General features: G+C 47.3%; 1 protein-coding gene across 7 annotated transcripts in view; it reads left to right on the forward strand.

Annotated features, from left to right (window-relative positions):
- Tmcc3 (transmembrane and coiled-coil domain family 3) overlaps positions 1-23,828 on the forward strand; it is a 269,722-nt gene extending 245,894 nt beyond the window's left edge. For 5 of the 7 annotated variants that reach the window (XM_021174097.2, XM_021174098.2, XM_029482300.1 and 2 more), the window contains 3 exons: positions 11,413-12,329; positions 15,230-15,365; positions 19,654-23,828. In XM_021174097.2, coding sequence (XP_021029756.1) covers positions 11,413-12,329; positions 15,230-15,365; positions 19,654-19,956 — 1,356 coding nt within the window. In that variant the 3' untranslated portion in view covers positions 19,957-23,828. Of the gene's footprint in view, positions 1-8,147; positions 8,417-8,702; positions 9,439-11,412; positions 12,330-15,229; positions 15,366-19,653 lie in introns of those variants that run through there. The other 2 variants (XM_029482301.1, XM_021174100.2) reach the window with 2 other exon arrangements.
- Positions 23,829-24,814: the final 986 nt, after the last annotated feature.

The raw sequence follows: 24,814 nt of genomic DNA on the forward strand, positions 1-24,814 counted from the left end.
GCTGTGACTGTCGGTCACAGGCAGGAAGTCTCTGGAGCCAGGTAGAGCCTCAGTTCTGCCTCCCGTCAGCTTGACAACTTCACACAAGCCACGTGACATGTGGAGATGACTTTCTTCTTGTCTTCCTTTCATTTAAAAAAATAATAATAATGATAATGTTGAACTCTCTTAAGATCCTAGTCTTCTCTCTGCCATTCATTAGCTCTGCCTTTCTTTTTCAGACACGTCACTGCCATCTTAGATTTAGGAGGGTGAAGGGCTGTCAGAGATACATACATACGTAAATGGATGGTTGGACAAACAGACATTCTGATAATTTAAGGGGTGGGGTTTGGCAGGATTCCAGGCCAGGGAAAAGCGCTTACCAACAACTCTGATGGCCTGAGTTCAATCCTTCGGACCCACACAGTTGGAGGAAAGAACAGATTGCCAGGAGTTACCTCTAACACCCACTGTGATTGGGCATGCATGCTCACTGAACAGACAAACAGCAATAAGCCGCCGGATCTTTTGATCTGTAAGCTTCACACAGCAAGCAATCACTCTCGCACGGAACTTCTTCACTCTTAGCCATGGGATGCCTGCATTTTTTAGGTCACGTTCAGTTGCATCGTGCTAAGGAACAAGAAACTACACGTGGCTGTATTTTCCATTGGCATATAATTAATTGTCTTTAGGGGACACAGCATATGTTCTGTGTTAATGATAAGGGATAGAACTCAACCCAAAATGCTTGGGTTCTTCATCTGTATCATTTCTTAGTGGTGATTGCATTCAAACTTCCTAATTATCTTCGCTGTAGGCTTCTGTGCCGTTTGCTATAATCACCCTAACTCGGTCCTCCTCTCTGCCTGTAACACTGGACCTGCACACAGTCTCTCCCCATTCCCTGCCCCTCATCCCCTGCCTCTGTCGTCTATTTTTACGAACTCCAATTTTTAAGAATTCCGTATATAAACGAGCCCATGCGCCTGGTTGTCCCCTGCCTGGCTTACTTCACATAATATTATTACCTCTGGCTCCATCCATGTTATCACTTATCTGACAGTCTTACTTGTTCGTTAGATAAGTTTAACGTTTTCAAGACTGCTTCCTTATCACAAAGAGTAGGTTGAGTCAAAATGTATAAATGTGTTCCATATAGCAAGCAGGCACCTGAGTTTTCAGCATTAGTTATAATACTGCCTTCAGGGAAATGCCATTTAGGAAGGGAGGGGTTCTGCCTACATATTTTGTGCATTGTGGCTCTTCATAGCATTTGGGGAGCTAGAGAGATGGCCAGCACAGACTGCTCTTGAGGGGACAAGAGGTGGATTCTTAGCAGCCATTTTAGGTCGCTCCTCACAATTGTCTGTAACGTCACTTCCAGCGAATCTGATGCCCCTGGCTTCCTTGGGCTCTTGTATGCACATCTACATACCTACACACAGACAGACAGATATTCATAGAATTAAAATTAAGTCTTAAAATTTTATTTTTTAAATGTCACTTGGTAGTTGACCACCTATATGCTGTTTGAAGGCTGCTGGTTTCCTTGCTATCTGAGCGCTAGCAGTTCTCCAATATGGCCTGAAAGCCACGTTGTCTCCACAGCCACGCCACGTCCCTCAGTCACAGGTTCTTCTTGGTGTCATTGCAAACAGCTGAACAAGTTGTAAACAAGAGGACCGACTGGCTGCCCCAGTTGGCTGTTTGTCAGCCACTGATTCATTCAGCAAACACAGAGGTCCTATTGAGGAACCGGTGGGCAGACAGGTGGCTCATTAGACGATCCTTCTCCGGGGAGGCTTCCAAACGGTGAGGGAGCAAATGTTACACAAATACTCTCAGTTCGTGGCAGAATCAACATTGTAACAAAGGACGTGATTAGTTCCAGCTGGTGATGGGTATGGGCGAGGCTCCTTGGTAGAGTCCGGTGATAGGCCTTGAAAGGAGAGTTGGTGACTTGGGATGGAGGCATGGGAGGCGGTGCTAGGCTGGGGAGCCAACTCGGAAACAGAAAAGTGTGAGGAGCATTCAGGGCAGGGTGCTCATCAGATACCTAGAATGAAATGAAGGCTAAAACCTAGACATTGCTCTTCCTGGAGGCCGTCTCTCTAGGAGTGGAACATGGTTTTCCCACCTTCCCTTGCTCGCTGGTCTCCCCTCCTGCCAGCCACAGTCTAGTGAGCATGTACAGGCACAGTGGGAAAGGCCCCAGACACCCCAGGGCCTCTCATTCATTCCGTCCCTTCGGTCTGAGTCAGGGACTGAAAGCTTCCGTCCTCACCTGCCCTGTGTTTAGTGCCCAGCGTGGCCTTCAGCTTCCTCTTGTAGGAACTGACCGTCCACCACCTCCCGAGAGGAACCTGAGAGGAACTTCCCTCAGGAAGGCACCGAGTTACTAGGCACTCTGTTCCCTTCCCGGGCCTGCTTGAGTTCAAGATGCATGGGTGTCTGGAGACTTCCTAGACACTCTCTGTGGGAGTTGCCCGTGAGCCTCTGCAGGCTCCACCGAAGGTCTGGGCTGTTCCTCACTGGAAGTCAGTGCTCCTGTCTTCCTCACCACCGATCTCCCTGCTTACCCTCCTAGGGGCAGGGCGGCCATCTTCCTCACTTCAGCACCATTCATCTATATGTTTAGCATGCAGTAAATCTTTACCAGGTCAGATGAATTTCATCAGGGATTAGTTTGTATGGATTTGAAGTGTGAGTTATAAGCTATTTCTTTTTTTTTTTTTTTTGAAGAAACGTGTGTCTTCCAGTGCATGTAATTCAAAGTAGATTAGCAGTGCAGGCTGGTAGCGCCTTAATGAGAAGAGAATTATTTGTAATTATGGTATCAAGTGTTTGTAAGTGCTTGAGGATGCTTGAAGAATTTGCTTTGAGAGCCCTAAACACCGCCTCACACATCTCCTTCACAGTATTAATCTGTGGAGTCGATGGAGAAAGGACAGGGCTGTCTAAGGTGTGTGCTCTCCAGTTACAGTTCCTTAACTTCAGAGGGACCGGTCCTTCCTTCCAGGCAGAGAGGCAGTGCAACTTCTGACACTCCAGAGGGCCCCTGTCCTGGGATTTTAAGGGAGGGAGCGGGGTGCCAGCAGGAAATGTGTTAGTGACAGCGTGGTGCAGAGTTTTGCTTACTCTGACATCAGATGGGGACAGTCAGAAGAAATGTTCCACCTTGTCCAAGGCAATTGGAAGCTAATATTGGGATGAAGGTAGTTCCCTAATAAAACATCCTTTTGAATGAGGTCCTCAAGATTACTTGTTTGGGGCATGTGGGGAGGGACGGGCTGTCTTCCAGAGAGTGCAGGTATCAGGTCTTCTGAGCTGCTGCCCACGTGAATGCAGCCATGTCTCTAGAAACAGATGACAAGAGTCTTGCCAAGGCTGCCGTTGGTTCGGTGGTGGTGGTGGTGGTGGTGCTGCAGTCATGGTGTGGTGTAGTAGTGGTAGTGGCACAGTGTTGGAAGTGTTGTGGTATAGTTGTGGTAGTGGCATAGTGTTACGGTGTAGTTGTGGTAGTGATGTAGTGTTGTGGTATAGTAGTGGTGGTGGTCATGGAGCTGTAGTGGAGATGTGGTACCGGTGGTAAGGTATGGTGGTGTTGTAGTGGTGCTTGCTGATGGTGTGTCGGTAGTAATGCTGGTGATGGTAGTGGTGGTAATGGTGGTAGTAGTAATGGTGACTGTTTTGTGTATTAGTGCATTGGCTCCATCCGCAACAGAGGCAAGTGCCTGGCATTTGCTTTGATGCAGCGGTTTGGTTATCTAAGTTAAGTCCCCTCAGATCCGTTCTCACTGCCTCAGTGAACAATTTCTGGTTCAAGCCAGAAGGAAGATGACCTGATACAGCACATATTACTACAAGGTGGGGGAAGGAAAACCCGATCACCCCCATCCTCCCCACACGGCACAGCTCCTCCCCACACGGCACAGCTCCTCCCCACGTGGCACAGCTCCTCCCCACGTGGCACAGCTCCTCCCCACGTGGCACAGCTCCTCCCCACGTGGCACAGCTCCTCCCCACACGGCACAGCTCCTCCCCACACGGCACAGCTCCTCCCCACACGGCACAGCTCCTCCCCACGTGGCACAGCTCCTCCCCACGTGGCACAGCTCCTCCGTGCCTCCACAGGATTATCCCTCGGCACAGGAAAGAACTGTAACCTCTCTTCAGGCCCGCACTGGGTGCCCTTGCCAGACCCCAGGCATTCACTGGCTGGGCATGTAGACACTCACAGATCATCTTTCCTTTATCCCGCTTCATCTCTTGCTTTCCTTTCTTTCTCTTATACTTCTGTCTCACTCTTGGTGACTATAAATGTTTGAGTATCATTGTCATAAAAGCGATAAACTTTCTGTCCTGGTAAAAGCTGCCCTAAACCACTGCCCATATTTTACAATAAGGATCCACCTGAGACAAGGACATGCCGGAAAGCAATGCCAGGCCTCTGCTAGCCCCTAATCTGGAAGTGTTAAGTCCAGACTTGGTGATGAAGATTTTTCTGACAGGAGACTCCTCCAAGCCCAGAGCCCACACAAGCCCAGGCGGCCATGTTAAGGGCACTGCAGAGTAAACTCTTCCACAGTCAGCCTTGAGTGTTTCATAAATCCAAGTTGAGATCCAGTTAAACTGTGTTATTATCTCTGGCCTTCAAGAGACATATATTTTCTTTGTAAGCCTCAGTGTTCTCGTAAAAGAGGGCTAGTGTGGAAGATACTCAAACACTTAAAAGCTTTATCTTTGAGCCTAACTCACACAGACTCGTTAGGCAAGCAAGCGCTAGAGGCGCCAGGCTTGGGCTTCCATCCTGGCTCTTCCTTTATTAGCTGTGTGTCCTGCTCCTAACTCAACATCTCTGTGTTCAACTCTTCCTCATTTGCAAAATGATTATCGACAGAAGAATCCACCTCAGAGAGTGCTTCGCAGATCAGCACTCTTACTTATGTCAGTAAGGTGTCACTGTCCTTTGGCTTAAAGTAGGAGAATGCTTCCCTGTCCCCAGGATTCACTGCTGTGTGGTTTATGGAGCAGGTCACTGATGCCATCTCTCTGGGAGAAGTGTGAGGGACTATGTACAACTCAAGAGCATTCCAGATAGTGTAGGCTTCAGCACTGCCTGCATCCTCCCACTGACTTGAGCTGCTAGTGAGAACAAGAAATAGTCCTTGAAAAACAGAAGGAAATGGAAGTGGGGACTGGGATTTTTGACCTTGTTACTATAGCAAAGCCTTGCACATTGTAACTGGCACACTGTGGGAATAGCCTTGACTGTAGACCCAAGAGACACAGAAGTCAGCTAAGATGAGTGACAATAAAATCAGTAAGGGTGAGGGGTTTGCCTGGCCACAAGCCCCTCCCCCTGGCCACAAGCCCCTCCCCTGGCCACAAGCCCCTCCCCCTGGCCACAAGCCCCTCCCATTATCACTAGCCACAAGCCCTACCCCCATCCCCACTCCTCCCCTAAACTCTTGGGTTCTGGCCATGCTGCCTCGTGTGGCCTGCATGGGAATCTACACCTTTACGTGCCCTGAAATACCCTTAAGTGGAAATGGGTGGCTGCCCGTGGGAAGGACCTGCCACTTTCCTTGTATGCCTGAATACAGGCTACCTTTCTGTGAGCAGAGGTCTATTGTGTCTGGCCTTGAGACTAAGCAAACAGTTAACTATCTCTTGTTCTGCACTCTCTGGATCTCAGCAGGTTCTAAGCCTCACGCCACGTGCCTGAGGGATATCTTAGCCCATTATCCCTTGCTATAAGGGAATGCTGATAGACTAACTTACAAAGAGATGTATTTGGCCTTTGATAAAGGAGAGATCAAGGGACCAAATAGCACAGCACCAACACCCTGCTGGTAAGCCCCACCACCAGTGAAGTACCAGAACACAGTGGAGGAGCAGAAAGGGGACTATTATGTGCAGAAGGGGCCAAGAATGTAGCATGGCCTCACCTCTAACAATCTACTCTCAAGAAAATGTACATCTGTGAGGCCAGCACGGCTATGACTGCGTCTGTGACAACAGAACCACAATCGATGGCCTTCCAATTATGGCTCTGCCATCTTGGCACTGGTACATGCACCTTTGATGAGCAAGTGACATGCCAATCATAGAGGGTCTGCAGGAGCCCCCTCTCCTTTCCGTTCTGTCGCCCAGGTTTTCAGAGTGTCCTTGAACATCTTGTTCTCTTCCTGTAGGAATGGGGGGGGGTGTGCTCTGAGCTCCCAGGGAAGGACCACACTGTGCCAGACTTCAGGGTGGATGTGAGTTACCTTGGGATGCCGTGCAGGAGGCCGGATTGGATGCAGAGATGACTCAGGGTAGGGTTTTGACGTCTGTCCAGTGCTTAGCCTTTTCCTCAGCCTTTGTTCTAGAACATCGAGGTGACAGTGGAAACGTCTCTACTGCCGGAAGAAAACACAATTAGCAGTGGTATTCCGCTAGGACGCTGGGGGTCTGCCTTTTATCTAAGTAATAACAACCAGGTCATTGTGGGTGGACTGGAAACGTCAGGCATCATTTTTAAAAACAACAACTCTTCCTGCCAAGACAATGCTGCATTGGCTGTATTTTTCTAAGTGGGATAACACAGCAGAGGCATAATAAGAACGAACCCTTATGACCCCGTGATGCAAAAATAGCCGTTGTTAGGACAATGGTTCTTGTTTCCCTTTCACATTTTACATAAAGATATGTTTTTAAGTGAAATTAGGACGATGACAGGAAACACCAATTGAAGCCATTCTGGATGCCAGGGTTCTGGAGCTGTTTGTTTGTCATCCATTTTCTCTTTACAGTGGAGAATCTCACGAGTGTGCGTGTGTGTCTATGTGTCTGTCTGTCTGTCTGCCTGTGTCTATGTGTCTTTGTGTGTGTCAGTATCTATGTGTCTGTATATGTCTATATCTGTGTGTGTCTGTGTGTCTGTATCTGTGTGTGTGTATGTCTATATTATATATGTCTGTGTGTCTATGTATGTCTGTGTGCCTGTGTATGTATGTATCTATATCTCTGTATGTCTGTGTCTATGTGTCTGTCTGTCTGTGCCTGTGTCTATGTGTCTTTGTGTGTATCAGTGTCTGTGTGTGTATGTGTGTCTGTGTGTATGTCTGTGTACCTGTGTCTGTGTATATCTGTGTGTGTCTGTATCTCTGTGTGTCTATATGTATATGTGTCTGTGTTTCTATGGATGTCTGTGTGCCTGTGTATGGATGTATCTATATCTGTATGTGTGTATCTGTGTGTCTGTGTGGTATATGTGTGTGTGTGTGTGTGTGTGTGTGTCTGTGTGTGTCTGTGTATACACCAGAGGAGAACCTTGGGTGCCCTGTTCATTTATTCCTCTCCTAATTCCTTTGGGAATTCTTAGCAAGGCTAGAATCCAGTGAGCCCCAGCAATCCTCTTGTTTCCGCACTCGCAGTGTCACTGGGGTCGTAGGTGTGTGTACAGCCATACTCGACCTTTTATATGGGTGCTGGGGCTTTGAACTCATGGCCTCATGCTTGAACAGCAGCCTCTCTTACCATTAAGTCAACTCCCCAGCCTTTCTTTAAAGAGTCTTTATGTCCATTTACAGAGGAGGAGCCTGAGGCTAGGATGGTCTATAGGAATCATGATAACAAGGGCGGGGTAGCCTGCCTCCAGAGGCCTCAGTCTGGACTGTGCATCAGCAACTTCACAATGTGTAGTGTGCTGCATCTCCTCAAATTATACAGTATTCGCTGTTCCCTGTCCCCCTGTTCTACAGATTGGGTGATAGGATCCCACAGACCTGACTCAGTTTACCCAGAAACATGTAGTTAATTAATACAGTGCCAGAACAAGCCCACAGTCCCTCATGAACACAGTCCATATACACACTGACCACGCAGGTGCTCCAGGGACCCCTGACCTCCTCCCACAGCCTAATTCTGAAAGCAAGTTGCGCCATCCAGGGGCGGGTGCCAATTCCAGGATAAACAAAGCAGAGAGGGCTCAGCTCTGTTCCTCACACATACTCTTTGTCTCAGTTGACACCCAGGGGATCTGCGGGCATCGAGCAATGTATACCTGGCCCTCGCTTATCTGTGCAATGATCAGGCTTCATATAAAAGTCCAAAATGTGCGCCCCCAACCGGTCTGTTGCTCTTCAAGCGTGTGTAGCTGAGATTTGCTGGCAGGCAGCAAGACTAACTGACCTGAGCTTTAAGCTTGGTTCCTTTCCCCCAGTCTTGAGGCCATGCCAAGCATTGTTACAGCTTTAAAGTAAGGCAAAAGTCAGTTGGCCTCCTGGGAGCCAACACAGCTCTGTATAGAAGGCTCCCTGGGACCTGCAGTCTTTAAGAGAGCCCGGCTCACGGCCTTGGGACTACCTGGGTGGCTGACCAGCTCAGGGGTGGGGAGGCCCGAAGAAAGATGAGCAGGCAGTGACTTCATGATGAATTTTGCCAGGTAAACCATGAAACCTTTCTCTTCAGACACAGGAGAATTCGAAAACAAAATAATGTCAGTTGAGACGTAGTGTGTGTGTGTGTGTATGTATGTATGTGTGTGTATTTATTTGATCTTATATTTGACTTCTAAGAGGACTAGAACAAGTTGCTCATGAAAAAAATGACAAGAATGTTGTGTAAATAGGCCAAACTAATGGGCACTGTTTGGATTCCCCCGGAGGGAAGAGGGATGTAGCTGTGATTGACAGGGTCCGGAGGGTGCTTTTCCTCTGCTGTAAGCTCAATGTAGTTACACAGCGTGTTCAGACTGTAATTGTTCATCATGTTTTGTACTTATTGACATGCTGAGGTCTTTCCTGGGTGTAAGCTCTACTTCAGTTAAAGACTGAAAGCCCTTGTTTGTGTGTGTGTATGTTGTCAGGCAAGGGGACTCAGCTTCCTTCTCGGTGGAGTCGATTTGGAACAGCCTGGGAACAAGGGAACAACTCTGTCTAGAATTGGCAGGGCTGCCAGAGCCAGAACATGAGGCTCTGTTTGCTTGTTTGTTTGTTTCATTCTGTCTATCAGTATCTTGAGTGACTTCAGGGTGGACTCCTCGAAATGCAGAATGATGTCACTTTGGGTGATCCGTTGTGGACAGCCCTCTGTGAATAGAGGAAGTGCCGGCGGAGGCTGTTGTACCCAACTGTGACATCATCTCTCCCATGTCCCTGTCCTGCGGAGAGAGGAGCGGTAGTGAAAGTTCACAGAGGAGCAATAAGAGCCAGAGTCAGCAGGCAGGGCCACATGATACCAGGGCAATAAGAAGGCTCACAGGAAGCAGCAGCCTCTGCCGGCACTGGGAAAGCTTGGGGTGAGAGGCGTTGGAGCGGCTCTCAGAAGCACTGGAGGATTCGGATAAGAAGTAGACAAGTGGGGAGCACTGTGTGAAAGTCCAGAGGGTGCTCACATTCTCCACTCAATGCCGACCAGCTCACTTAGGCTAAGCGGCATCCCTCAACTGCAGCTGGGGCTTGGAAGGTGAGCTGGGGTCTCTCTGTGGCTGGGTAGTGCGATTTCACCTGGGAGGCCTGGGGAATTGGAAAGTACAATCAGCTCTGGTACCTCTGGAAAAACTCGGTTTCCAGCCTCATGGCTGTACAGCCACCATGAGTTACCCCGTCTGTCTCAAATCAGCATTTTCTAGGTTTGGCATATTTCTTTCGGTTGTTCTCATTTGGACCCATTGCTGTTCCTGTTCAGTAGTGAGCCACGGGTACATAGCTTCTGTGAGCTCACTGTGACCACCCTCTTGGACAGCTAAAGATCTCCCTGTACCTGACACTCCTTCTTCCTGACCAAGCACAGTCATGGCTCCTCTGTCCTCCTTTATCTTGCTGTCTAGTCTCACGGTGGCCTGTGTCTATTTCCTTTCAGCCTGACTTCCGTGATCCTTCATGACGATCTCCACCTAGATAAAGCAGCAAGAACGAGTCTGTTTCATGGCAACTGTGTGTGGGAAGAGGGGAGTAAGAGAGAACACTAACTAACTTACACACGTTTTGCAAGAGGCTTTGCCGGTCAACCTTTGCCTACTATAGGACTCCCTTCTTCCCGATAAGGCTCTAGGCAGGGTTTAGGACCGTGGCAAAGACTTCATACTCCTGTTGAAAGTGGCCTGTACCGAGCCTGGTTCACTCAAACACTGTGAGGTCTGTCTGTTTAATCCCTTACTAACCTTTTGCTGCCAGATCCTTGGTCCTTTACAAGGTGGGAAGAGATAACTTCTGCCCGACATTACCTTGTCTCCTGTCCAGTAATGGCATTACTCTTATCAAGGGCATGTTAACTTGACAGCTGAGATGTTCCAGATTAAATATTATGATTGGAATTGGGTTCAGACTCTACCATGGCTCATTTTTCATCCTCTGAGGATGGTATCAGAATAATAGGGTCTAATAATAGAGGAGGCTTGGTCTTAAAGCCCAGCTCCATAGCACTCAGTTGCTACATGTGTGTCTTTAGCATGTGTCTTGCCTGGCTTGGTGATAAGGATCAAACACGATAATCTCTATGAACACATCAGCAAACTCGGTGCATGGGCTGGGTCTGCCCCTCCCTTTTAGAGCACAAACTTCTAGCCCTGACCAGGATGCTAGATGCTACTTTATAGGTTTTTTTGTCAGGACAGCCTGCGATAATACAAAGCTGGCTTTGTATTATCACAGCAGTTCTCAGCCTGTAGGTCACAACCCCTCTAGGGAATGCCTACCAGATACTTAACATGAGGATTCCGAACAGTAGCAAAAATTACAGTTATCAAGTAGCAACAAAATAACTTTGTGGTAGGGGTCAGCACACCACGAGGAGCTGTATTAAAATGGTGGCAACATTTGGACTATATGATGATCTTCTGTCCACTTATTTTAATCACTGTGCTTGTAGTCAGGAATTATTTATTTTCATATAGAGATACCATTTTATTATTCAATTATTGAAGTTAATCATGCACCATATAGTTCTGTCACATCTGCTTAATGAATCTATTCAAAAAATAATTTTCTTGATGGATGTGTCTGCTAGATACCCTCCTTTTTTTTTTTTTTTTTTTCCTTGTCTTGTTAAATGACTGAGTTCTGAATTAGGGGCCTTGGCCATCATGAGGCACACCACAGTGAGGGTCACGGAAAGTTTCCCAAGTCACTTGGGAAACTAGAACTGACTGGCTTCCTCATTCCGTTCTGCATTTACTCCCCCTGGAAATTAAGAGTTACCGCCTACAGACAGCAGATTGGATACGCTGGAGATGTGATTTTTGCATCACTCAGATATAGGCTAGAGTTGGGCTGTCCCCCCTTCTTCAGCCTGGAGGGATAGTACAGAGTGTTCATCCTATGACACAAGCTGTTTGGAAAATCTAGGACTTGACAGATGTGCCACATGTACACGGACAGTTCCCTCCCACCAAACGTCTCAGTGACTTCAGGTGTCAATCTGGTTCTCCTTCTCTTTCAGGTGGACCGCCATGACATGAATACCCTCAGCCTACCCCTGAACATACGCCGAGGGGGATCAGACACCAACCTCAACTTCGATGTCCCCGATGGCATCCTGGATTTCCACAAGGTCAAACTCAATGCAGACAGCCTGAGACAAAAAATCTTAAAGGTGACGGAGCAGATAAAAATCGAGCAGACGTCCCGAGATGGGAACGTCGCGGAGTATCTGAAACTGGTCAGCAGTGCAGACAAGCAGCAGGCTGGACGCATCAAGCAGGTCTTTGAGAAGAAGAACCAGAAGTCAGCGCACTCCATCGCCCAACTTCAGAAGAAGTTAGAACAGTATCACAGAAAGCTCAGGGAGATTGAACAGAATGGCGTGACCAGAAGCTCAAAGGACATCTCTAAAGACAGCCTGAAGGAAATACACCACTCTCTGAAGGATGCCCACGTGAAATCTCGAACTGCTCCCCACTGCCTGGAGAGCAGTAAATCTAGCATGCCAGGGGTATCCCTCACGCCCCCCGTGTTTGTCTTCAATAAGTCCAGAGAGTTTGCCAACTTGATCCGGAATAAGTTTGGCAGTGCAGACAACATTGCTCACTTGAAGAATTCCCTAGAAGAGTTCAGGCCCGAAGCCAGCCCCAGGGCTTACGGCGGAAGCGCTACCATCGTGAACAAACCTAAGTACGGCAGCGATGATGAATGTTCTAGTGGTACATCCGGCTCAGCTGACAGCAATGGGAACCAGTCCTTTGGGGCTGGTGGGACCAGCACCCTGGACAGCCAAGGGAAGCTTGCCAAGATCCTGGAGGAACTGAGGGAGATCAAGGTTACCCAAACCCAGCTGGCGGAAGACATCGAGGCACTGAAGGTGCAGTTTAAGAGAGAATATGGCTTTATCTCTCAGACTCTGCAAGAGGAGAGATACAGGTACGTACATAGAAGTCTCCCTCTGGGATTCCTTTAGAAGCAGGAAGCAGAAACTGTCTGCTTACAAGTGAAGTGCTGATGAATGTATTTGCAATAGATACAGATGTGGATGCAGAGACATTTAAAGATTGATAAATTCTTTCTATCCTTCATGATCCTAAGTTCCATAATTTCCAGTTTATAACTGACAATTAGAGGAAGACATTATATGCATTGGGTCTCTTCAAATACTGTTATCCAAGCCGTGACTCACATGCCTAGTAAGAAATTGATTCAGCAGACGTCTGTTATGGCCTCATTACACTAATTTCCCTCCATCATAGCAGACAAGTGGACTTAATTCGTTGGACAATGAGACAATGAGGTAGACTTTTCTGTGGTATGTCAGTTTGAAATATACATATTTTGTTAATTAAGCTTTTGTTAAAAAACACACACATGGACTGGAGGGATGACTCCGTGGATAAAGTGCTTGCCATGCAAGAATGAAGCCATCAGTCCAGGTACCTGACACCCATGCAGATGCTGGACATGACAGCACAGGTCTGTGTCCACAGCACTTGGGGCAGCAGAGACAAGCATATCCTAGGCTGGACCTTGCTAGGCAGATCCTAGGCTGGACCTTGCTGACCTAGTCAGGGTCAGTGAGAGACCCAAAACACCTGGCATCAACCTCTGGCCTCTACACACACCCATATGCCCACATGTGCTACACACACACACACACACACACACACACACACACACAAAGTATTTTACTATAAATGAACAGCTCTCAATCACCATCTTGAGATTATAGGTTCTGTAGCCTGGCATTTGTGTATTTATAGTTTTTTAAAGAAAGAGTATAGATGACCAAATATGAGATTGTTTGCCCCATTTTGCTCCTATTCTCCCACCAAATTATTTCCATCAAAATGGGTTAACTTCTAAGACTGTGAAATGGATTGTAAACGTTTACTGCATACTATAACATTTAAATTGTAAATTTAACTTACACTCAATGTACAAGTTTTATGTCATAATTTAGAACATGGCTCTTTCTTATTTTTACGAAAGGTTTGTGTGTGTGTGTGTGTGTGATGCCAGGATTTGAACCCAGGGCTTCATGCATCCTGAGTAGGCTCTGTACCATGGAGACATATTACCAGCCTTGAAACTGTGTTTACCTATTGCTTGCATCTTATAAGAACTGTTATTCTTTTTTTTAATTTTTAAAAATTTATTATTTTCTCATATGTTTCATCCCAGCTGTAGTTTCCCCTCCCTCGGTCTCTCCACACCTACCTCACCCCAATTCATCCCTCTTCACCTCTCCTCAGAAACGAGCAGGCCTCCCAGGGACACCAAGCAAACACAGCGTCACCAGCTACAGTAAGACCAGGCACATCTTCTCACATCAAGGCTGGGCGATGCAATCCAATAGGAGGAAAAGGGTCCCACAAGTAGGCAAAAGACTCCAAGGCGGCCCCGCTCCCACCATTAGGCACCCCCAAGAACACCAAGCCACACAACCGTAACACACATGCAGAGAACCTAGGCCAGATCAGCACAGGCTCCCCGATCTCCGTGAACCCACTTGAGTCCTGCTCAGTGGATTCTGAAGGCTGTGAAGAACTGTTTATCAAGTCATGGTGGCCCGAGACTGTGCCTTCATCCAGATCGTTTGAGATACTGTATGCTTTGGATGCGTGTCTTATCCCAGATCACAAACACTCCCTTGTGTGAGCCTTGGACGGCCTGAGTCATGTGTCCTGCATTTGGAGATCCTCATGACTGAGCCATCAAGTGCATTCCTTAACAGGTTAAAAGGCTCACTTAGAACAATGATAACGTTTGGCACCCAAGAAGCGGAAGATAATCGGTAAATCTGAATTAAGCCTTTTCACCTGTCAGATGACCTATGTCAATATCTATAGCTGGCCAGTCATTTCAGGATAAGACTTCATCCTTAGATACTGCAATCTCTTTCAGTTACTCAGAACAGAGTCTCACATGGGACACACATTCTCGTCTCTGATGGTGGCTGTGGGAAAGGAAGTGTCTTGTCACTTGTGGATTTTTGGATATGCCATAAGCCATCTATAATTTGTGATGAGCTTAATCTTAACATATTTTTTAAAAAGATGTATTTATTTATATTTTATGTGTATGAGTATTTTGCCTGAATGGATGTCTTTGCACCATGTGTGTGCCATGCCCATGAGACCAGAAGAGGGCAACAGATTCCCTAGAACTGGAGTTACAGACAGTTGTTAGCCAACTATGTAGGTGTTGGGGTTTGGACCCAGGACACAAGAGCAGCCAGTGCTTTTAATCACTGAGCCATCTCTCCACCCCTGAGGTTAATTTTTTTATTAGCACTTAATAGTCTTAAGAGCTGAAAAAGCAGGTCTGGGTGTTTGCTGCGAGGCAGTGGGATTGCCTTCAGGAGTGGAAGCTAATCATACAAACTTCATTATTTTCCTGGTGGGCTATGTGTGGCCACGAGCCCCTGATTACTATTGGGCAGAAAAAGGGAGAGGCTACTGTAGATGTGGCCAGTCCTGGCTTGTCCTTGCTATATAGCTGTCTCTTAGCTAGAGGCAACTGCATCCCTGACAAACTATCTCTTGCATTGACAGCCAGTCCAGGTACTGGTCAGGCATGGGTGGGAAAAAACAAAACAGGTTTGATCTTGGTAAAGCCTGAAAGTTGAGGACATACAGTTAAAACTGTAGACAGAGGTCCCTCCTAGAATTGGGATTCAGGGGTGACAAAAATTGTGTTTCCCACAAATTGACCAACTCTTTCAGAAAAACAGTCTTCCAGGGGATGAAAACAAGCCAAGGGCCCCATTCTAGACCACGCTGTTGGAACACCTGTGCCCCGTGCTCACTATGGCTCCTGTTTTTGTTAAGGTATGAGCGACTTGAAGACCAGCTCCATGACCTGACAGAGCTGCACCAACATGAGACAGCCAACCTGAAGCAGGAGTTGGCCAGCGCTGAGGAGAAGGTGGCCTACCAGGCCTATGAGCGCTCGAGGGACATCCAGGTATGGGTCCCCTCCTGGGCAGACCCCGATGTAGGATTTTTCCAGGCTTTAATTCATTCAACATCCTAACCCGGTACACTTCCCCAAGCATTCCATCATGAGGGGCAAGATGTTCATTCTCTATATATAGATATTTCCCATCCACTCCCTGGCCCTGCTGGCTTATGTCCCCCCTGTTACCCAGTTGCCTAACTAGTGGCTATACCACTAACCTAATTTTTAAAACTCCAAAATATTAAGAAACATCACCTGTTAGGCAATCTGCCTTCAGGAAGCTTCTTGCAGAGGCTGGAGTAGTCTAACAGTATACCAGATAGATGGCTCTAGCAAGGACGCTACAGTGCCCCAGAAATCCAGTCCAGCTATGCTCGCTGGCCAGGATAGGAGCAGGGAGCAGGGGCTAGCAGTTGAACATTCCCTGGTAAATTTTGGATTCGAGTCTATTATTTAGCAACTGTTTGGCTCAGAGCAAGCCTCAAGTCTGCTCATCTATAAAGCAATTGCTTCTTATCTGTGAAATCGCCGAGCATATGACTGCCAGCCCCTACTAAACCACTGTACTTGGTACTTACTCAATAGCCCTTTGCAATCACTCTTATTGTTAATCCCATTTCTCAGATCTGGAGACTGAGGTACAAAAAGGTGAAGTGACCTGTACAAGGCCTTGCAAATTGTCCCTTAGGAGTGACTAAGAAGGCGGAACTGAAAGGGAAAGGCAAGGCCCAGAAGGTTAGCAGGAACGGATGTGTAGATCTATGTAACAGTTATGTCACAAACAAAAGCCCATGCAGGACTTGCTCCCGAGGTCCCCAGGCTGCTATGGAAGAGCCCTGGGCTTCTCGGTCACCTTTTGAAAGAAATCATAACAATAACCAACAACAGTAATGCCCTTTTTCATATCTTCTCTGTAGTCGGTGGGAACTTTCTGAGCTTAAGGAAGGCTACCCCACTTTATAAGGCAGTAGGCTGAAGCATCAGAGACGGCACTTCCTCCCTGGGGCACATGCTGCAGTTCTGCTGCAGGCATTTGGTTCTGCACTGGTGGAGTCTGGGTTTGCTGATGCTAGAGGCCCGTTCAGACAGTTCTGGGAAACGGGGCTTTAGAACTGATGGGAAGCATTGTCCCCAGAGAGCAGAGGACACTGAGAAACCACTCTCTGTTCCCTGGGTGAGGAGCCTCAGAGTCCCCACTGACTGACCTGGGAGACGGAACTCTCATCTGTTAAGTGATTCTATATAAAACATTTTTTATTATACTTACATGTGTGTGTGTGTGCGCGCACATGCATGTCACAGCTTCATGTCACACGTGATGACTGGAGAACAGGAGTCATGTCCCTTCTTTCTACCTTGTGGGTCCCAGGAATCAAAATCCAGACTTGGCAGCAAGTGCTTTACCCACTGAGCCATCCCACCTGCCCTCGGCCGTCCTATCTTAGAACAGGTCTAGGATATCACTGGGTGGTGTCTAAACACACCGTTTCCTCGTTTAGGGGATGGTTTGGATTAACATTGTTCTCTGCTCTTTAAGAAACATATTCTGGGAGCAAGGAGGTCAGATCAAGGGAGGGCCCCCACAAAAGGAACTTGAACTTCTGAGGAGTTCATTTCCACGTTTTTTTTTCAGCTGCACCTCTAATCAGAGCTATGGAGAGCAGCTCTGTCAATGACAGAGGTCACGGAGGTTCAAAGCCGGCTCTACTACTCTGTCTCTGTGTGAACCTGGCTAAGTCAGTGCTGTGCGCCTCTGATTCCTCATCTTCAAACAGTCAAGCAGATCAAATAGAATCAGATATTTGTGGTACCAGAGTCGTCTTCGCCAGACTCATAATAAACAGCCAAGAAGTTAATGCCAGGGTCCCTTTTATCTTATTGTTAAATAGCAACTTTCCTCAAGGCTCTTAGCCATTGATCTCTCTGGTCCCCGTGTCTGTGGTTTTTGGAAGTGAGCTTCCAATGGGATAGGCTGGCATGCTGCACATAGCAAGGGCCCACAGACCCACAGTTTTTGCTGTTAAGTGACCGATCCCCCTCATCCTCTTTAAAATCCTGAATATCCAGTTTAAACTACTAAAGATAACTCCGCCCTCTATTTTCCTATAAAACAAGTTAAACACTCAACCAAAGAAATCCTAATTATCATGGGGCGAAATCTTTCCATGCCATGGGTGAAATGCCTTAACAATTCATTACCTGATTTTCTTAGATTTTTCTTTGAGTAAGACATTGGTAGCCATTCTAATGTGAATTCTAAGATGAGCCTGAGGAGATGTGGACCTCAAACTAAATGAAAACTGAGTGAAAGGGCCAAACATGACAGTCCTTTGTCTTGATCTGTCACCCTTTTCACGCCATATCTAAAACAGAAAGGGAAAAAAAAAAAAAATCCCGGGCCCCATAGCTGAAAGCCAGCCCGCCCTTCTGCACTTGCCTGTTAGTGCTGGCAGCCAGCAGCTCTTAAATGTGAAGATCTGAGAAAGTTTTATCCTTTGGTCGGCAGCCTAGTATAATGAAAGTTGCTATAGTAACAGAGAACCCTGTTCTTTGGCCCAGCGAGTATATTCAGCGGGAGAGAAGCAAATCAATGTTGGAGCCATTACACCCGCTTAAAGCCTGGAAAGGTGACCGCACGCAGCTGCACAAGCACATTGGCAAATGATTGCCACAACAGACTGGTGGAGGAGCAGGCACGCCGTACTGCCTCCCAGGAGGCGTGGGCTCTTCCTCTGCGAGCTGACATTCCTGTTACTGGCACCCTGGCTCTCCAGCCACCTGCTGCGTGCAGCACTGCTGTTCTGAAGTGGACAATGAGGGCAGGGTGAGCCTCGTCCCTGACCGTATGCAACTCAGGCGCCTCTCAGCTGTGCAGGAAGGCTGACTAGAGACAAGATGGGTCAGGGAGGGCTTCCTTCGGGGAATGTCTGTGAGATGAGACCTCAGACGTGTGGCAGATCCACTGGTGAAGAGAGGGGATGCTTAAGTGTTTCCGGCAGTGGGTACTGCACAGACAAAGTCCCCCAGGCATTTTTTTGGAACCTGGAAAGGGTCAGTGTGGCCAGAGCAGTGGATGAAGGCAGGATAAGATGGCTGCACACAGACCAAGCAAGATTCCGAAAGGTCTTTTATGAAGAGGGATGTCAGAGATGTATATCTTTCAAAAGTCACATGGACTGTGGCAGGGAATATGGATTATGGAACACGCCATGTGAAATTCAAATCACAGCAAGCAAGAGGTCCCGGCGATCCCTAGTGAGTGGGGACTGCAAGAGAGGTTAATATTAATTAAGATGGACAGTGAGTGCCAGCTGCATCGGCAGAGCCAGCTGATGACTGGACAAGAGACATCTCAAAGGATGCTTTGTTTCTGTCATAAGAGGCCTAAGTGGTGTTCTAAGAGAAAGAGTTGGGGGTGTGAGGACGCAGGGTCCCTGCTTGCAGGGTAAGGTACACTCCATAAACATACTCGTGACTGAGCTGCAGAGGGGCATTTTCCAAAATCTCTGTAGATGTGCAAGTCAGCCTCTGAGGAAATAGCCAGGCTGGGTGATCTACTCCGAGTCACCCATGTGATGTCGCTTTAGAAAGTGAAGCATCAGGTTGCACTGGGCCTGGAGAGACAGCCTGGGCTGCTGCTGACTTAAGGAATAGATTCACAAGGCTGATTGAAGCAGAGTGGCCTGCTGTTGGTCCAGTCGTTCCCCTTAGCATCTGCATCCTCCACAGACACAAGCTCCCAGCGGTGGAGTGGCAGAGGGAAAGAGCAGATACCACAGATGAGGGTTGAGCAGCCTGCATCCCAGAACATAGCTCCAGCACCGCCCCTTTTCTGTCCCCTCCTGACAGGGCCAACAGACACCGGTGTTTCATGTCACCTTATCTCAAGTATGAACACATTGAGAAATGAACCCTTATGACCAGGTTTGATGCTATTTGACTGTAACCCCAAATCTCAGCATTTGGGAAAGTTGAGGTAGGAGAATTGGAAGTTTAAGGCCAGATTGGGCTATTTCACAAGAGACCTTGTCGCCAAAAAAAAACAAACAAAAACAGTAAACAAATAAACAAAAGTAGACCACCGTAACTCCTCCCTTATGGTGTTTTATGGCTGAATACACGTAGGAGTCTTGGGATTCCTGCCTTATGACTTCCTCTCACCGTTGGTTTGGGGATTTGAATCTGCTGAGGCAGTAGATGCTCTGAGCTGGAGCTTGGGGCACATCTGAGCACGTGTTCCCGCAAGGCCTGTGATTCCAGCTATGTCTGACCCTTGCTCTCCTCTCGCCCGCAGGAAGCCTTGGAATCTTGCCAGACCCGCATCTCTAAGCTCGAGCTGCATCAGCAGGAACAGCAGACCCTGCAGACTGATGCCGTGAACGCCAAGGTCCTGCTGGGGAAGTGCATCAACGTGGTTCTGGCCTTCATGACCGTCATCCTGGTGTGTGTGTCCACCCTGGCCAAGTTTGTCTCGCCCATGATGAAGAGCCGCTCCCACATCCTTGGCACCTTCTTTGCCGTGACTCTTCTCGCCATATTCTGCAAAAACTGGGACCATATCTTGTGTGCCATAGAAAGGATAATCATCCCGAGATGAGCCGCTGCTTCCTGCCTTCACATCCTCTTAAAGTTTTTATTTGGAAGGAAACTCTGTGCATACTACCAAAATTTCTGAATGGACGGCTGTGCCAAAGACGGCGAGAGAAGGACCAGAGCTACGTGCGGTGTAAATAAGTAGAGACTCTTAACCCAGTAGCAGAGGCCAACACTGTCCCTGTACGTGGTTAACGTGAAACTGTCCCAGAGTCCTCCTCACGGGGCTCACTGCCTTAATCAGAGCCCATCTCGAGCCCACCTGTCGAGCTGGGCACAGCAAAGCCCTTGTTCTTTGGGCGCCATGATTGCTAACTGCTGTGTTCTGAGTTTCCCCTGACCAGCAAGAATATGGCTAGGACTTGGGGAAGTGAGCAAACAGGAACTGGCAGGGTTGAGCTCCTGGGGGCCTATGGAAGCTCAGTGAGTCTCTCTGTGATCTCTCCCACCTGTCCCCGGGTGGCTCTGTGCCCTACTATGTACCCAGTGTTCACAGCAGTCAATGGTGTATGTCCTCATAACGTGGGAATCATACCTGCTTATCCAGCCGTAGTACTGCACTTTACAAGGTAGACACTGGGATTTACAGCCGGGCTTTCCTCTTATGCCCAGGGCACCGCACACCTGATTCCATCTTGTGTGGTTAGCAGTGCTCTGCCCTCCGAGCATTCAGCTGGGCTGTTGTCAAACTGTAGCTTTGGTAATTCGGGGTCCTGCGAGCATCCCTGGGGAGGCAGTGCGTTGGTGACTGTTAACTGTGATAAATGCCCTGAGACGACAGGATGCACTTTATGTGATTCACTTTACTCGCGGGTCTGTGGGGATCAGACTGCAAAGCTTGTTCAGGAAATGAAAACGAATGACGTTCATGTTGCCCAACTTTCTTTTCTCAGAGACAGCAAAATCAAACTTCATAAAGCGCGTGTACAGTGTGTGCTGAGGCAGGACACTGGGGGCCTAAGAGGGATGTGAACTTTTAGGTCTAATCAAATGGTGGCAAGAGTAGTGGGAGCCCTTGACCCAGATGAGAGCAGGAGGGTCCCTTAGGGACGCAAAGGCCATCAGGAATAAAATTATGTCCCGCGCTGGAGTGGAGTTGCTGCTGTCTGTCTCTTAGGTACACAGATAAGCTCTGAGGTCACAGGAGAAATGCACTGCCCGGGCAGAGAGCGTGCAAGAGCTGCTGTGTCTTGTTCGATGGCTGCCATTTACTGACAAACCTGGTTTTCTGTGTACTCCACCAAAAGGAGAGAGAAGATTCTTATTGTGTCCTGTCAGCCAGCCAGTCAGGACTCTGGTCCTCCCCACCCCCACCCCCTCCCTGCTGAAGGTGTAAAAGATACTCTTAAATGCTTTCTTCCAGAAGAACCTCTCTTAGATTTAACTAGCTTCACTTGCAAATGGATGTCCTTAGGGACACCACACATTGGGGATGTAGCAAGTTAGTACAAGGCCAGGTTAGGTGAGTGGGACCCACACAGCTCTAACCTTTGCCCCTCCCCCACTCCAACTTCTAAGTCAATAATTCATAGTTTTAGTAAATTCACAAAGTATTTAACCATCACCCCTAACCAACTCCAGAGCCATGCTTCTCCAAAAAAAACTAATAAATTTAACTTTATGAAATACAAAGGAGTTTGAAATCAGGGATGGGGAAGTTCCCAGTACCACCCCTATCTATGGCTTTGTCCCTACAGGGGAGACAGAGGTTTCTAATCCAAAAAAAAAAAAGGGAGGAAGAGAGAGCCATGATCTTCTTTTATTCTTGTATTTTACTGGCCAGATCCCTTACCTGTAGGCCCCAGACTCCATCTGCCTGTACCCTGAAGCAAGCTGGGCTCTGCTGGGCTCCCATTCCTATCTGTGAATATTTCCAAGTGGCACTTAGGGCGTGCCAGGGCCTGGGATGCCCGTGAATGCCGCTAGCAGGTTTCAGAAAGAGTTTGAATGCAACCTTAAGAGACTTAGCTAGGGCTCTGAGAGAATCTGGGAAGAGGTTCTGTTCTCATGCCAGCACCCGCCCCACCCCTACACAGCCTAACCGGACCACTCTTGATTGACGCTTGCCAGACCTGCAATCTGTGTTCCTTCTCCGTGCTGAGAAAGTCCAAAACAGCACACTCTACACCCTTCAGACTGAGCTTTGGACAGAATTTGTTAGAAGCCTCCGGCACCATTGTGAATTAATGGAGGTAGGGGTGGGGCCTCCAAATCCTGGATTCCTTCTAAAGAGCTTAGATGCTCATTGCTTCCCATTAGACGTCAGATCACCTTCTTTGCCCGGGTATGTGCAGCTCTATGGCATACTTGTTTCGGTCTCACGGAAAGCTTGTGAAGCTTTTGATATTTTTAGTAAGAGTGTATAGTTCAAGGAGACGTTGATTCAACAGTTCTTAATTCTCTCAAGGGCTATAACCCCACTCTCTTGAACATGTAACATACATACTGAAGAAATGAATTGTATAAATATACAATTGGCGGTAGCGATAGAGCTGTGAGGTACCCTGGAATTGGAATCGATTTGTAATTGAGTCAGCGCATCTTGTTTTGCACTTGACGTTGGGAGTAAACATCTCGTGCATCCCCCGTGTTAAGAGCCGGTTGGAGGTTAGTGAGCCTGTTCGCCTAGGAACACTGGTGAGAGCTTCTAGACGCTGGACGCTGCGTCTCCGGTTATCATGGCCGATCATCAGAAGAGTGATTACGGAGGACAGAGCAGAACTTTAAAATACTAAGAATAATAAATATTAAAAAAAAAAGTAAACAGCCACTCAGTGAAGCAAGTGGTGATCTCAAGTGCTATCGCTGACTTTGGACTGTGAAGGCAGGATTCCCCATCTCAAGCTCCTGGCTGGTGGCTTAGTAGTGTTCAGGTGTTCTTGTGTTGTCTGTTGGTGTTCATTCACTTTAATACTCTGTAGCTCTTGACTTTCTTTAAGCAATGACCTCAGTGAGTTCTTACTGCCTGAGTGCCTGGCCACTTCTCTAACACAGGGTGGAGCGGGGAGGGGGGGGGAGTAGGCAGATGAGGGAGCTCTTCCCCCCCAACCCCCTCTCCCAATAATTAGTTACTTTGGCTCGTTTGGGTTGAATTTTAAATACCAAATTACTTTTGTGTTGAATGGCAGTATATCTATCATAGGGTTGTTGTTGTTGTTGTTGTTGTTTTGTTCTGATGTCGAATCCAGACCTAATTGTCTGGGTTTGGAAACACAAACGTACTAATTGATAAGGACGTGTGTGATCAAACAACCTATTTCACCCGTTTTCTTAATTCTGACCTCGGGCTGGGGTGTGAGCACGGCTTCTTCGGGGGAGATGGTTCAAAGCTAGCAGATAACCTTTCAGGGGTCTAAAAAGACAAATCACAGAAAACAATTAGATTGGCTTGTTTGTATCAAAAATAAAGAGCTTTAAAAACGTGTCATTAATGGGAACTGGGTAATTTGTTAGAAATAAAGCCAAATTATCATTTTCTGCCATGGATACAATTCTCTGCTTAAAGAGTCTGGAAGTGATGTGTAATTCCTTGGGAGTCTGAGGGAGGTTTACATGTTGCTGTCCACATATATTTAAAGCATGTCTATTGTGTTTGTCCTAAAAGAAACATTTCAACTAACCGTGCTATGTGTCTCAGATACGCAGGGGCAATAGCAGCGACTCTGATGTAACATCAGGAATGCTGACTGTAACTTCTGTTGGAGAATTCCCATCTCATGGGAAGCTACATAGTTTTGTATCTGCCTAAAATTGTAATTTCTCTGTAGATCTTCCCCACAGCGGTGTTATTAATGAATTCAAAGCAGGTGCCATTATTTTTTAAACAATTGATGTTTGCTTTGGTGTTAAATAAAAGAACTAGATTTCTTAAATTTTTACATTTGTCAGAGCCCATATCTATAATGTGGGGTGTGTGTGTGTGCGTGTGTGTGTCTGTGTGTTTGCATGCACAGGTGTGTGCACAGGTGCATAAAGTAAGATTAATAGACTTAAAAACCACTTAGATTTAAAGCAAAACTGAGAAAGATGTATCAAGATTTCTCTTGAATATCCTGCCCCTACATGCACACCCATGCATTACCAACATCCCCCCACAAAGTGGTACCTTTTATTTTTAATGTGTATGAGTGTTTTGCCTACATATGTATGAGTACCATATATGTGCTTGGTAAACACAAAGATTTAAAATACAAAGTTATCTGATTCCCTGGATCTGGAGTTACAGATGGTCATAAGCCACCCTGTTGGTGCTGGGAATCAAACTCAGGTCCAGGTCCTTTGTAAGAGTGACAAGTACGATAACCACTGAGCCATCTCTCCAGACCCCTGAGTGGTACCTTTGTTACAGCTGATGAACCAACATTGTTAAATCATCCATATCACCCAGAGGCATCATTCATATTAAGGATATTCTTGGTTTCACTCTATATGGCTTTAGACAAATGCATAAGGACAGGTATTTATTGTAGCATACAGAATGGTTTAAATTCTTAAAAATTCTGTGTCCTATCTATTCATCCACCCCTGGCTGTCAACTTTAAAACTATATGTCTCCTGTAGAAAGTTAGTGATGTGTGGCCTGTTCCTTGAACCCAAGGGGAGGGGCTGGTTATTCGTCAGGACTTGGAATAGCAAAGAGCAGAAGTGAAGCCCGGGAAGCCGAGTTTGGGTGAATCGAAATGAAGAACACGGAAATGATGTGGGGGGTGCCAACTGATGTGTGCACACTCGGGAAGGCCAAGAGTGAGCAGATCCTGAGCAGTCTACTCTGGGGGCTTCTCACAGGGGCTTTGGTGTTTGCAAGGCACTGCTTTGATGGTGTGTAAGAACCACGGCAGGGCCGTGGTTCAGGTTTCATTTCC

Source organism: Mus caroli, chromosome 10, assembly GCF_900094665.2.
Source record: "Mus caroli chromosome 10, CAROLI_EIJ_v1.1, whole genome shotgun sequence".
In the NCBI taxonomy this organism is placed as follows: domain Eukaryota; kingdom Metazoa; phylum Chordata; class Mammalia; order Rodentia; family Muridae; genus Mus; species Mus caroli.